Source organism: Anomaloglossus baeobatrachus, chromosome 4, assembly GCF_048569485.1.
Source record: "Anomaloglossus baeobatrachus isolate aAnoBae1 chromosome 4, aAnoBae1.hap1, whole genome shotgun sequence".
NCBI lineage: Eukaryota > Metazoa > Chordata > Amphibia > Anura > Aromobatidae > Anomaloglossus > Anomaloglossus baeobatrachus.
The window spans coordinates 186,286,866-186,301,073 of NC_134356.1; the positions used below are offsets into that span (position 1 = coordinate 186,286,866).

At 48.2% G+C, this 14,208-nt stretch overlaps 1 protein-coding gene across 1 annotated transcript in view; it reads left to right on the forward strand.

Moving 5' to 3' along the window:
• Positions 1-14,208, forward strand: part of TCERG1 (transcription elongation regulator 1) — a 219,069-nt gene that overhangs the window by 23,932 nt on the left and 180,929 nt on the right. Inside the window, exons 4-6 of the mRNA XM_075344605.1 lie at positions 6,913-7,282; positions 7,577-7,816; positions 12,463-12,525. Of these exons, the coding sequence (XP_075200720.1) occupies positions 6,913-7,282; positions 7,577-7,816; positions 12,463-12,525 (673 nt within the window). The remainder of the gene's footprint in view (positions 1-6,912; positions 7,283-7,576; positions 7,817-12,462; positions 12,526-14,208) is intronic.

The window sequence follows — 14,208 nt, forward strand, 5'->3', positions numbered from 1 at the left end:
AAAGTCGTTCCTACCCCCATCCTGGGCGGTGGTCACGACAGATGCGAGTCTATCAGGGTGGGGAGCAGTGTTTCTCCACCACAGGGCTCAAGGTACGTGGACTCGGAAAGAGTCCACCCTTCAGATCAATGTTCTGGAGATCAGAGCAGTCTATCTTGCCCTACAAGCCTTCCAACAGTGGCTGGAAGGCAAGCAGATCCGAATTCAGTCGGACAACTCCACAGCGGTGGCATACATCAACCACCAAGGGGGAACACGCAGTCGGCAAGCCTTCCAGGAAGTCCGGCGGATTCTGACGTGGGTGGAAGACACTGCATCCACCATATCCGCAGTTCACATCCCAGGCGTAGAAAACTGGGAAGCAGACTTTCTCAGTCGCCAGGGCATGGACGCAGGGGAATGGTCTCTTCACCCGGATGTGTTTCAGGAGATCTGTCGCCGCTGGGGGATGCCGGACGTCGACCTGATGGCGTCACGGCACAACAACAAGGTCCCGGGTTTCATGGCACGGTCTCACGATCACCGAGCTCTGGCGGCAGACGCCTTAGTTCAAGATTGGTCGCAGTTCCGGCTACCGTATGTGTTCCCACCTCTGGCATTGTTGCCCAGAGTGCTCCGCAAAATCAGGTCCGACTGCCGCCGCGCCATTCTCGTCGCTCCAGACTGGCCAAGGAGGTCGTGGTACCCGGATCTGTGGCACCTCACGGTAGGCCATCCGTGGGCACTACCAGACCGTCCAGACTTGCTGTCTCAAGGGCCGTTTTTCCATCTGAATTCTGCGGCCCTGAACCTGACTATGTGGCCATTGAGTCCTGGATCCTAGCGGCCTCAGGTTTATCTCATGAAGTGGTTGCCACCATGAGACGGGCTAGGAAGCCATCCTCCGCCAAGATCTACCACAGGACGTGGAGGATATTCCTATCTTGGTGCTCTGCTCAGGGAGTTTCTCCCTGGCCTTTTGCATTGCCTACTTTTCTTTCCTTCCTGCAGTCTGGGTTGGAAAAAGGTTTGTCGCTTGGCTCCCTTAAGGGTCAAGTCTCCGCGCTATCCGTATTTTTTCAGAAACGACTGGCGCGACTTCCTCAGGTACGCACGTTCCTGCAAGGGGTTTGTCATATCGTCCCCCCTTACAAGCGGCCATTGGAGCCCTGGGACCTGAACAAGGTTCTAATTGCTCTCCAGAAGCCGCCTTTCGAGCCTATAAAGGAGGTTTCCCTTTCTCGTCTTTCACAGAAAGTGGCCTTTCTAGTGGCGGTCACGTCTCTTCGGAGAGTGTCCGAGCTGGCGGCGTTATCATGCAGATCTCCATTCCTGGTGTTTCACCAGGACAAGGTAGTTCTGCGTCCAATTCCAGAATTTCTTCCCAAGGTGGTATCTTCCTTTCATCTCAATCAAGATATCACTTTACCGTCTTTGTGTCCGCATCCAGTTCACCAATTTGAAAAAGGTTTGCATTTATTGGATCTGGTGAGAGCACTCAGGATCTACATTTCCCGCACGGCGCCTCTGCGCCGCTCGGATGCACTCTTTGTCCTTGTCGCTGGTCAGCGTAAAGGGTCACAAGCTTCCAAATCCACCCTTGCGCGTTGGATCAAGGAACCAATTCTTCACACCTACCGTTCTGCTGGGCTTCCGATTCCATCAGGACTGAAGGCCCATTCTACCAGAGCCGTGGGTGCGTCCTGGGCATTACGGCACCAGGCTACGGCTCAGCAGGTGTGCCAGGCGGCTACCTGGTCGAGTCTGCACACTTTTACCAAGCATTATCAGGTGCATACCTACGCTTCGGCGGATGCCGGCCTAGGTAGACAAGTCCTTCAGGCGGCGGTGGCTCACCTGTAGGAAAGGGCTGTTTGACGGCCCTATCACGAGGTATTCTTTTACCCACCCAGGGACTGCTTTTGGACGTCCCAATTGTCTGGGTCTCCCAATTAGGAGCGACAAAGAAGAAGGGAATTTTGTTTACTTACCGTAAATTCCTTTTCTTCTAGCTCCAATTGGGAGACCCAGCACCCGCCCTGTTTTCTTAGGAAGTTTGTTTTTTTCGGGTGCACATGTTGTTCATGTTGAACAGTTCAGTTCTCCGAGGTTGTTTCTCGGGTTGAATTTGTATTTAAAACAGTTATTGGCTTTCCTCCTTGCTTTTGCACTAAAACTGAGGAGCCTGTGATCCCACGGGGGGGTGTATAGCCAGAAGGGGAGGGGCCTTACACTTTTAAGTGTAGTACTTTGTGTGGCCTCCGGAGGCAGTAGCTATACACCCCAATTGTCTGGGTCTCCCAATTGGAGCTAGAAGAAAAGGAATTTACGGTAAGTAAACAAAATTCCCTTCTTCCCAAACGTACACGGAGTGCGTTTCTTGATCACTCCAACTTCAGAGATACAGTCCAGAAACACCGAGCTTTTCCGGATAAGCGCTTTACTAAGCGCCTTAATGACACACATTACCCCTTCCCCCCTGACGTAGTTAAGGGTCGGGCTCAGTGTCCCAAGGTGGATCCTCCAGTCTCTAGACTGGCGGCTAGATCCATAGTTGCAGTGGCAGATGGTTCATCGCTCAAGGATGCCACTGACAGGCAGATAGAGCTCCTGATGAAATCCATCTATGAAGCTATAGGCGCGTCTTTTGCTCCGGCATTCGCAGCCGTATGGGCACTCCAAGCTATCTCAGCTTGTCAGTCTGAGATTAATGCAGTCACACGTGCCTCTACTCCGCAGGTTGTGTCTTTAACCTCTCAGGCGTCGGCTTTTGCGTCCTACGCCATGAATGCTGTCCTGGACTCTGCGAGCCGTACGGCGGTAGCATCCGCCAATTCAGTGGCAGTCCGCAGGGCCATGTGGCTACGTGAATGGAAGGCAGACTCTGCTTCCAAGAAGTTCTTAACCGGTTTGCCATTTTCTGGCGACCGCCTGTTTGGCGAGCAATTGGATGAAATCATTAAACAATCCAAGGGAAAGGACTCGTCCTTACCCCAGTCCAAACCAAACAGACCTCAACAACGGAAGATACAATCGAGGTTTCGGTCCTTTCGGCCCTCAGCCAGGTCTCAATTCTCCTCGTCCAACAGGCCACAGAAGGGCCAGAGGAACTCTGATTCATGGCGGTCTAAGTCACGTCCTAAAAAGACCGCCGGAGGAACCGCTCCCAAAGCGGCCTCCTCATGACTTTCGGCCTCCCCAAACCGCATCCTCGGTCGGTGGCAGGCTCTCCCGCTTTTGCGACGCCTGGTTGCCACATGTCCAAGACCGATGGGTGAGAGACATTCTGTCTCACGGTTACAGGATAGAGCTCAGCTCTCGTCCTCCGACTCGTTTCTTCAGAACATCTCCGCCCCCCGAGCGAGCCGATGCTCTTCTTCAGGCGGTGAGCACTCTGAAGGCAGAAGGAGTGGTGATCCCTGTTCCCCTTCAGGAATGGGGTCACGGTTTTTACTCCAACTTGTTTGTGGTGCCAAAAAAGGACGGATCTTTCCGTCCCGTTCTGGACCTCAAACTGCTCAACAGACACGTGAAAACCAGGCGGTTCCGGACGGAATCTCTCCGCTCCGTCATCGCCTCGATGTCCCAAGGAGACTTCCTAGCATCAATCGACATCAGGGATGCTTATCTCCACGTGCCGATTGCACCAGAGCATCAGCGCTTCCTGCGTTTCGCCATCGGGGACGAACACCTTCAGTTCGTGGCACTGCCTTTCGGCCTGGCGACAGCCCCACGGGTCTTCACCAAGGTCATGGCAACAGTGGTAGCAGTCCTACACTCTCAGGGACACTCGGTGATCCCTTACTTAGACGATCTTCTAGTCAAGGCCCCCTCTCGGGTGGCATGCCAACACAGCCTGAACATTGCTCTGGAGACTCTCCAGAGATTCGGGTGGATCATCAATTTCCCAAAGTCAAAATTGACACCGACCCAATCGCTGACATATCTCGGGATGGAGTTTCACACTCTCTCAGCGATAGTGAAACTTCCGCTGGACAAACAGCGTTCACTACAGACAGGGGTGCAATCTCTCCTTCGAGCCCAGTCGCACCCCTTGAGGCGCCTCATGCACTTCCTAGGGAAGATGGTGGCAGCAATGGAGGCAGTTCCATTTGCGCAGTTTCATCTGCGTCCACTTCAATGGGACATTCTCCGCAAATGGGACAGGAGGTCGATGTCCCTCGACAGGAACGTCTCCCTTTCTCGGGCAGCCAAGGCCTCCCTTCAGTGGTGGCTTCTTCCCACTTCTTTGTCGAAGGGGAAATCCTTCCTGCCCCCATCCTGGGCTGTGGTCACGACGGACGCGAGTCTGTCAGGGTGGGGAGCCGTCTTCCTCCACCACAGGGCTCAGGGTACCTGGACTCAGCCAGAGTCCTCCCTTCAGATCAATGTTCTGGAGATAAGGGCAGTGTATCTAGCCCTAAAGGCGTTCCAGCCGTGGCTGGAAGGCAGGCAGATCCGAATTCAGTCGGACAACGCCACGGCGGTGGCATACATCAACCACCAAGGCGGCACACGCAGTCGTCAAGCCTTCCAGGAAGTTCGGCGGATTCTGCTGTGGGTGGAAGCCACAGCCTCCACCATCTCCGCAGTTCACATCCCGGGCGTAGAAAACTGGGAAGCAGACTTTCTCAGTCGCCAGTTCATGGACGCAGGGGAATGGTCTCTTCACCCGGACGTGTTTCAAGAGATCTGTTGCCGCTGGGGAACGCCGGACGTCGACCTAATGGCGTCCCGGCACAACAACAAGGTCCCGGCATTCATGGCACGGTCTCAAGATCACAGAGCTCTGGCGGCAGACACATTAGTTCAGGATTGGTCGCAGTTTCGACTGCCTTATGTATTTCCTCCTCTGGCACTGCTGCCCAGAGTGTTACGCAAGATCAGGTCCGACTGCCGCCGCGCCATCCTCATCGCCCCAGACTGGCCGAGGAGGTCGTGGTACCCGGATCTGTGGCATCTCACGGTGGGTCAACCGTGGGCACTACCAGACCGACCAGACTTGCTGTCTCAAGGGCCATTTTTCCATCTGAATTCTGCGGCCCTCAACCTGACTGTGTGGCCATTGAGTCCTGGATCCTAGCGTCTTCAGGGTTATCTCAAGAGGTCATTGCCACTATGAGACAGGCCAGGAAACCAACGTCCGCCAAGATCTACCACAGGACGTGGAGGATCTTCTTATCCTGGTGCTCTGATCAGGGTTTTACTCCCTGGCCATTTGCCTTGCCCACTTTTCTGTCCTTCCTTCAATCCGGAATGGAAAAGGGTTTGTCTCTCGGCTCTCTTAAGGGACAAGTCTCGGCGCTCTCTGTGTTTTTTCAAAAGCGTCTAGCCAGGCTTCCGCAGGTACGCACGTTCCTGCAGGGGGTTTGCCACATAGTCCCTCCTTACAAGCGTCCGCTAGAACCCTGGGATCTGAACAGGGTGCTAACGGCTCTTCAGAAACCACCTTTCGAGCCAATGAGGGATATTTCTCTTTCACGCCTTTCGCAGAAGGTGGTCTTCCTAGTGGCAGTCACATCACTTCGGAGAGTGTCTGAGCTAGCTGCACTCATGCAAAGCCCCCTTCCTGGTGTTTCACCAGGATAAGGTGGTTCTGCGTCCGGTTCCGGAATTTCTCCCTAAGGTGGTATCCCCTTTTCATCTCAATCAGGATATCTCCTTACCTTCTTTTTGCCCTCATCCAGTTCACCAATGTGAAAAGGATTTGCACTTGTTAGATCTTGTGAGAGCACTCAGACTCTACATTTCTCGTACGGCGCCCCTGCGCCGCTCGGATGCCCTCTTTGTCCTTGTCGCTGGCCAGCGTAAAGGGTCGCAGGCTTCCAAGTCAACCTTGGCTCGGTGGATCAAGGAACCAATTCTTGAAGCCTACCGTTCTTCTGGGCTTCCGGTTCCTTCAGGGTTGAAAGCCCATTCTACCAGAGCCGTGGGTGCGTCCTGGGCATTGCGGCACCAGGCTACGGCTCAGCAGGTGTGTCAGGCGGCTACCTGGTCGAGTCTGCACACTTTCACGAAACACTATCAGGTGCATACCTACGCTTCGGCAGATGCCAGCCTAGGTAGGCGAGTCCTTCAGGCGGCGGTTGCCCACCTGTAGGAAGGGGCCGTTTTACGGCTCTTTTACCGAGGTATTCTTTTACCCACCCAGGGACTGCTTTTGGACGTCCCAATTGTCTGGGTCTCCCAATGGAGCGACAAAGAAGAAGGGAACTTTGTTTACTTACCGTAAATTCCTTTTCTTCTAGCTCCTATTGGGAGACCCAGCACCCGCCCCTGTTCCCTTCGGGCTGTTGTTCTTTTGTGTACACATGTTGTTCATGTTGAATTGTTCTTGGTTCATGGTTTTCAGTTCTCCGAACATCCTTCGGATTGAATTTACCTTAGACCAATTTATAAGTTTCCTCCTTCCTGCTTTTGCACCAAAACTGAGGAGCCCGTGATGCACGGGGGGGTGTATAGGCAGAGGGGAGGGGTTTACACTTTTAAGTGCAATACTTTGTGTGGCCTCCGGAGGCAGAAGCTATACACCCAATTGTCTGGGTCTCCCAATAGGAGCTAGAAGAAAAGGAATTTATGGTAAGTAAACAAAATTCCCTTCTTTTTGTGTGTTTTTAAGAGTGATTCTCAATGGTGAGGGTCTGACTACCTCATCACCCAGTGATTAGCTGAAGGGGGCATTGATGGGCTCATGAACCCCGACTCCCGCTTTGTGTTAATCAGGCACAGCTCGATAGATTAGTAGAATCTTTGCCTGGTACTACGGCTTTCTCACCATAAGCTGCAATACCAATCACAACCTCTACTAAAAGTGGGGATCTGTGCTTGGACAATGAATTTATATGGATAATCGGTGGTGCTCCTGCTGAGAATTGGCATAGACCATCAATAGAAAAGTCTCAGAAAAAACTTTTTGTCTTTCTGTTTCTCTAGGCATATTTCTACAATGCTCGTACCCGTGAATCTTCATGGTCTAAGCCCGATGGTGTAAAAGTCATCCAGCAGTCTGAATTAACTCCACTGATGGCAACTCCAGTGCAGACCGGTGCACAAGTGCAGACTCAAGCTCAAGTAGTCCAGGCCCAAGTGGTTCAGGCGCAAGTGGTTCAGGCACAAGCAGCGCAAGTTCAGGGACAAGGCCAAGTGCAGGCACAGGTTACTCATGCCCAGGCTGTCTCAGGTGCCTCTCCAACCACCACCGGTAGCAGTTCATCATTAATGGTGTCTTCATCTGCAGCTTCTTCTAGTCAGTCCTCTACAACCAGCACTAGTACATCAACTTCTCTCCCACAAGTTGTGCTTAGTAAGTATGATTACACAATGCTCGTTTCTAGTTGCACATGCTGGCGCTCGTATTTCATGTAGGGGGATGCCTGATCTCCTCCTAGAATAATTCTTATAATATTCTCTCATGTTTGTATTAAGTGATCTCATCTTAGAGGAGGAGGGTATAGAGGGAGAATTTGTGGGAAGTAATACAGTGATGCAGTCTTCCTTTAATAAAGCCCCATCAGAACTTGTTCAGTCCTATTGTATATAAGAGCTATGTGTGAAAAGCCTGCTGTTGGTGACAGTATACTATTTCTCCTCCATACAGGTTCATCTGCTCCTGAGCAGTCTCACAGTATTTCTGTGACCACCACTTCTCCAGTCAGTGTTGCCATTGCTATGCCCACAGTCTCTTCAGTACAGACTCTTTCTCAGCAGCTGTCCCAGGCATTGCCACCCACTATTCCTCATGCTTTGGCACAACCCACTGCAGGAATTCCAGCTTTTCCACCAGTTATGGTGCCCCCATTTCGTGTTCCCCTTCCTGGCATGCCCATACCACTACCAGGTAATGTATCCGTAATTGGATTGTTTTCTGTATATAAAGTCTAGTCTTTAGGGGTCCTGAACTACGAAAGATGATGGGAAATGCAGTACTTGGAAGCGAGTATTGTTGTATTTGTGATAGAGCAGAACGTGGATAGGAAATTATGAGAAGACTAGTTCTGATATAGTCTATAAGGGTATTTTCCATCTGGATTTCATGGGCATAAAATGCTCAGATATTGGAAAAAAATGGATTTACTTTGAGGTTTTACAGGTCTCGTTTACACTGTGTTCTAAATTGTGCAAAAAATATTTTTTCATATTTTCCTAAATTTAACTTTTTGAATTGCAGTCATTGTTGTTTTCCAGTCGTCTACTATTCGAGTATAATTGAAATGTTTTTGATCAAACTGCCTATGAAAACAGTATATTTTTAAAAATAATAAACACTCAAAATGCATGTTCCAAATTATTATGCACAGCAGAGTTTTCAACCTTTTTTATTTTTATTTTGAAAAACAAAATGGTCAATTGTGAAATTATAAGAATTATCAGCTTATTACAAAATGAAATCAGTTTTCAAGTCAAAACTTAATTCTAGATGGTTACATTTGCACAAAGGACCCCTTTGAAAGAAGCTTCTGAACTCTCTCGTCCATTTGAATTTCTCAGTTTTTGGATGGATGGAGCTTCAAATGTTTTGCATGGGGACAGAATACCCTCCCAGAGCTGTTGCTTAGATGTGAACTGCCTCCCGCCATCATAGACACTCCTTTTGATGATGCTCCAGAGGTTCTCAATGGGGTTGAGGTCAGGGGAAGATGGTGGCCACACCATAAGTTTGTCCTCTTTTTTTATGCCCATAGCAGCCAGAGATACAGATGTGTTATTTGCAGCATGAGACGGTGCATTATCATGCATGAAAATGATCGTGCTGCAGAATGCACGGTTCTTCCTCCTGAACCATGGCAGGAAGTGCTGTTTTAGAAACTCCACATATATTATGGAGTTCATCTTTACCCCTTCAGGGAGCCTAAAGGGGCTGACAATCTCTCTCCCCATGATTCCAGCCCAAAACATTACTCCACCTCCTCCTTGTTGGCGCCTTAGCTGTGTTTTCATGGGGTGTCCATCAACCAGCCATCCTCCACTCCATCCATCTGGACCATCGAGCGTTGCACGGCACTCATCGGTGAACAAACAGTTTGGAAGTCAGTCTTCATGTATCGTTTGGCCCACTGGAGCCGTTTCTGCTTGTGTGCAGTGGATAGAGGTGGTCAACAGGATGGCTTACGCACAGCTGCAAACCTCTGAAGGACCCTGCATCTTGTTGATCGGGGACGTTGGAGGCACCAGCAGCTTCAAAAACTTGTCTGCTGATATGACAAGGCATTTTAGCAGCTGCCGCAATTGCCTGTTGGAAAGAGTCCTCATTTTCTCCTTATCAGCACGCACACGCGTGTGCTGTGAATCAGCTACATACTTCTTGATTGTGCGATGATCACGATGAAGTGTCTTGGCAATGTTGATTGTAGTCATGCCTTGACCTCAATACTCCACAATTTGTTGCTTCTCAGCAGCCGACACATCCTTTTTCTTTCCCATTTTGGCAAAAAATGTAGCCTGCTTAATAATGTGCAACAGCCTTCTTTAGTCTTGCCTTTATTTGGACACACCGGTCAAACTAATTTGCACAGGTATCTGCAATTGCTTTCAGTGATATATAGAGCCCCGACACACATCACCAGCAATGAGTTTAAATGACAAACAAAAAATGTCTGACCTTATCACTCCTAAACTCTTTTTGCATAATAATTTGGAACACCGTGTGTATGAGAAGTAAATTCACAGCTCAAAACTGACTGGAACTGTGGAATATAAATTGGCAGCATGTCACTTTGTTACAGTGCAAACCGTGAAACATGACTCAGATCCACAGAACATACCCAAATCATGCCCTCTGGTTTTCATTCAGAGAGCCATGGCCCAAAACGTTTGTCACCGCTCAGTATACAGTGAGCGGCGTCTGTAACCACACCGCAGCACTGACTGACAGCCTGCTTTGTGCTAATGCACTGAGGAGCCGAGGTGTGGTGACAGCCGCCGTTCACCATTTACTGACCGCTGCCGGAAACTGCTCTGGCCGCTCCTCTAGAGCTGAAAGCTGAGGTAGCCGTCAGAAATTAAATTCAGATCTGTAGGTAATTCCATTTTTTGACATGATAGCTTCTCTTTAAATCTTAGTTTCTGGTCTGTAGGAAATTAAAATTGGCAGCAAAATTCTTATCATGGTATAGCTGACAGGGTGCCATTTAGAAAGGGGGAAAAAACACACGGTCAAATGTATCTGGTACTGAGAAAGTCATTAAAGTGATTACATTGTATGAAGTCTGATCAGGGTTAAATCTATCAATAAATTGGATTTAAAGGCGTTTACCCACAAACAAATTATAAAGTTTAATTTTACTATTTTATTCACTAGATCTTGGAATAATACATTCCGCAATTAAATGTGATATTTAAAAAAAAAAAAAAAAAAAAATGTAATATTCCTATGCTGAGATCTTACATGTGTCCCCGCTATGTACTGTGTGTAATGTCTGACCATACAGTGACATGGTCTGATGATAGCATGTCTCCTGAGGCAGGGGGAAACAATGTTAGCAATTTTGAGCATTTTCTGAAAGGATGTTTAAAGGGAACCTGTCATCGGAAATTTAGCTATAAAGCTAAAAGTTCCCCCCTCTGCAGCTCCTGGGCTGCATTCTAGGAAGCTTCCTATAGTTTTTTTGGCACCTTTTATACCAAAATAAACACTTTGTAAACTGGTACCTTTTCGTATGCAAATTTCTAAAATCTTCCATGGGGGCGGGCTGCCTGGGGTCCGTTGCTGTCCTCCTGCAGATTTACGCCGCCCCCGAACGCTGAATTTCAAAAGCTCATGACGCCGCCCCTGGGTGCCCGTGGTCCCGTGCATTCGCTGTTCCACTGTAGCGGTGCCGTGCACTGCGTGCACGTGTGACCGCTAGTGACGCTTTGCGCGGGTACGAGGTTATGGGTGGCGCTGTGAGTGTCATCAGTAAGTGCCGCCCATAACCTCGTGACCGCACTTTCCCCTATGACTCCAGCGTAATGCGCAAGCGCTCGCTGGCCTGATGCCCGGACGTCCCCTCCTTCCCATCCTGCTCAGCAGCAGGAAATAGATGGGAAGGAGGGGACGTCCGGGCATCAGGCCAGCGAGCGCTTGCGCATAACGCTGCAGTAATAGGGGAAAGTGCGGTCACGAGGTTATGGGCGGCACTTACTGATGACACTCACAGCGCCGCCCATAACCTCGTGCCCGCGCAAAGCGTCACTAGTGGTCACACGTGCACGCAGTGCACGGCACCGCTACAGTGGAACAGCGAATGCACGGGACCACGGGCACCCAGGGGCGGCGTCATGAGCTTTTGAAATTCAGCGTTCGGGGGCGGCGTAAATCTGCAGGAGGACAGCAACGGACCCCAGGCAGCCCGCCCCCATGGAAGATTTTAGAAATTTGCATACGAAAAGGTACCAGTTTACAAAGTGTTTATTTTGGTATAAAAGGTGCCAAAAAAACTATAGGAAGCTTCCTAGAATGCAGCCCAGGAGCTGCAGAGGGGGGAACTTTTAGCTTTATAGCTAAATTTCTGATGACAGGTTCACTTTAAGTACATATTGTAATACTTTAAAAATGCCTGCAGATGGCAGCGCTGTAGAGCGCAGGTTACTTGTGTAGCTGAGTTTGGACACTTTAGCATGTACACTTATGTCCATTGGGAGTTATTTATGCAGGCTGGACTCTCCAGACCTTTCCTTTTTCTCTTCTGGATCTAATCGCCACTGGGGGACGTGGGACCTGCATTCTAGTGATCTGTGTTCGGGTCCCCAGTGATAGAGAAACAATATATAGTATTATGTTCTATAGAGCTTGTTAAAGCGGTTTTCCACTACTTTTTTACTTTAATGGTCTATCCTTGAGAGACACCCCGCACCCCTGCAGTCAGCTGTTCTTGGTGTCGGCAGTAGCAGCTTGTGGTCAGAAGTGTTTAGTTCCGGAGCTGCTCCATTTTCTCATAGTGGCTGGGTACTGCACACCTATTGATTTGAATGGAAGGCTGATATGCAGTACATGGCCGCTGATGGCTGGCAGGGTAACTCCAGAACTGAGCATTTCCGGCCACTGGCATCGAGAACAGCTTATGTGCAGGGTGTAAGACCCTAGCCGATCAGACATTGATGAGGTATTCTATGGCTAGGCTATCATTGTAAACGTAGTGGAAGATGTGTTTTAAATGTTATTCAATGTTCAGACCTGTTAGTGATTTCTTAGGCACTTCTCATATTCAATGTTTGTGCTGCTTTGTGTGAGTCTTCAGCTAGACAGGTCCTGATAATTGCAGTGCAGTATGTGATAATGCTGGTGTAATTGCATGTGACACCTAGCCTGTAGCCTTTGCTCCTTTGTCCATTTGTAGTAATTGTGTGTTGAACGCACATAAAGATTTCTGAATCCTAGAATAGTCAAGAAGGGGCATCCTTCTTTCTGTTCAGGTTTGGCCATTGCTGTAATGTGTGTGGTGTCCAGCCCCATGCTAGTACACAGTAATAGTCATGTTCATATCTGTTTGCATGTCTATTTTGCAGGTGTAGCAATGATGCAAATAGTAAGCTGCCCGTATGTAAAGACAGTGACTACTACCAAAACCGGTAACTTTTTCCTAATGTTTTAGTTTGTTGTTTGGCATGGTAGTGAATGCACATGTAGATAATACCCTTTGCTGATGCAGCATTTTTGCAATCCCTCCCCTTTCCCCCAACATATTTAGTATAGTGACTTAGAATTTAGTTCACCTGAGTTGAAGCAATATTAAAGGTTTAGCACACATTTCTGTTATCCCAACACTTCTACAGTTCTTCTTGATATTTTTCTTAGTGTTGTGGGTTTGTCCTGCATGTATGTGTGTTTGTGCGTTATTCACTTAAGGACAATTCCACTTTCTGAAGGGATCGCAAACTCCACCATAACACAGCTAAAAACCCCTGAGGAGGTCAAATTGATCCCAAGAAATAAGCACATGCTATATATCTTCATAGGTTATTCTTATTTATTTCTTTTAAAAAGTGGACTTGACCTTAAAATAGTGTCTAAGGCTACTTTCACACATCCGGTTTGAGCAGTGCGGCTCAATCCGGCTGTGAAACCTATGCAACGGATGCGGCGAAAACACCGCATCCTTTGCATAAGTTTTTACATGCGGCCGGTCCGTTTTTTTCCGGTTGCGGCACGCTACTGAGCATGCGCAGTGAAAGAAACCGCATGCGGCCGGATGCGGTTTTTTCCGCATCTCGCCGCATCCGGCGTCCATAGGCATGCATTGAAAATGCGCCGCAGCGGCCGGATGCGGCGCGATGCGTTTTTTTCTGCCGGAGCAAAAAACGTTGCAGGCAACGTTCCATCCGGCATCGGCTAAATCTGTCGCATGCGGCAAAAACCGGACCGAACGCAAGCCCATGCGGCACAATACGGCACTAATGTAAGTCTATGCAAAAAAAAACCACAACCGGCGTTTTTTTTTGCAGAGTGCCGTATTGTGCCGCAGAGCAAAAAACCGGATGTGTGAAAGTAGCCTTACACGTGCGTGCACCAATGCAACAGTGTATAAAAGGAAACACTGTTTACTACCCGTGCTTTCTATCAGGGCTGTGGAGTCGGTAAGCCAAACCTTCGACTCCGACTCCGACTCCGACTCCTCAAATTCTCTTGCACCGACTCCGACTCCGACTCCGACTCCTACATATATTGCTTATAGTTAGGTGAAAAATTTATTGTAGTACATGAATATGTGTATGTGAACATCAGACATTTAATAATTTTTATGATACAATAATCAAGATATTTGGATAGAACATAAAATATATTTATTGGAATACAACTTTAGAACACAAAAAACTGTAATAAATTGTAAATATGTAATACACTATGTAATATACAGTAGATTACATATATATCTTGTGTGTGTGTATATACACTGTATATATATATATATTATATATATATTACATATTTACAATTTATTAGTTTTTTTGTGTTCTAAAGTTGAATTCCAATAAATATTTTATGTTCTATCCAAATATCTTGATTATTGTATCATAAAAACAATTAAATGTCTGATGTTCACATTGTACTACAATAAATTTTTCACTTAAATATAAGCATTATACTAAATGTTGTTATTTAGTAAAATATTCAGCACATTCTGCATTGCACTCCTGTCCCCAATTTATTATATATTTTAGGAGTCGGAGTCGGTGCATTTTATACCGACTCCGACTCCGACTCCGACTCCACCAAAATGAGCTCCGACTCCGACTCCGACTCCACGACTCCGA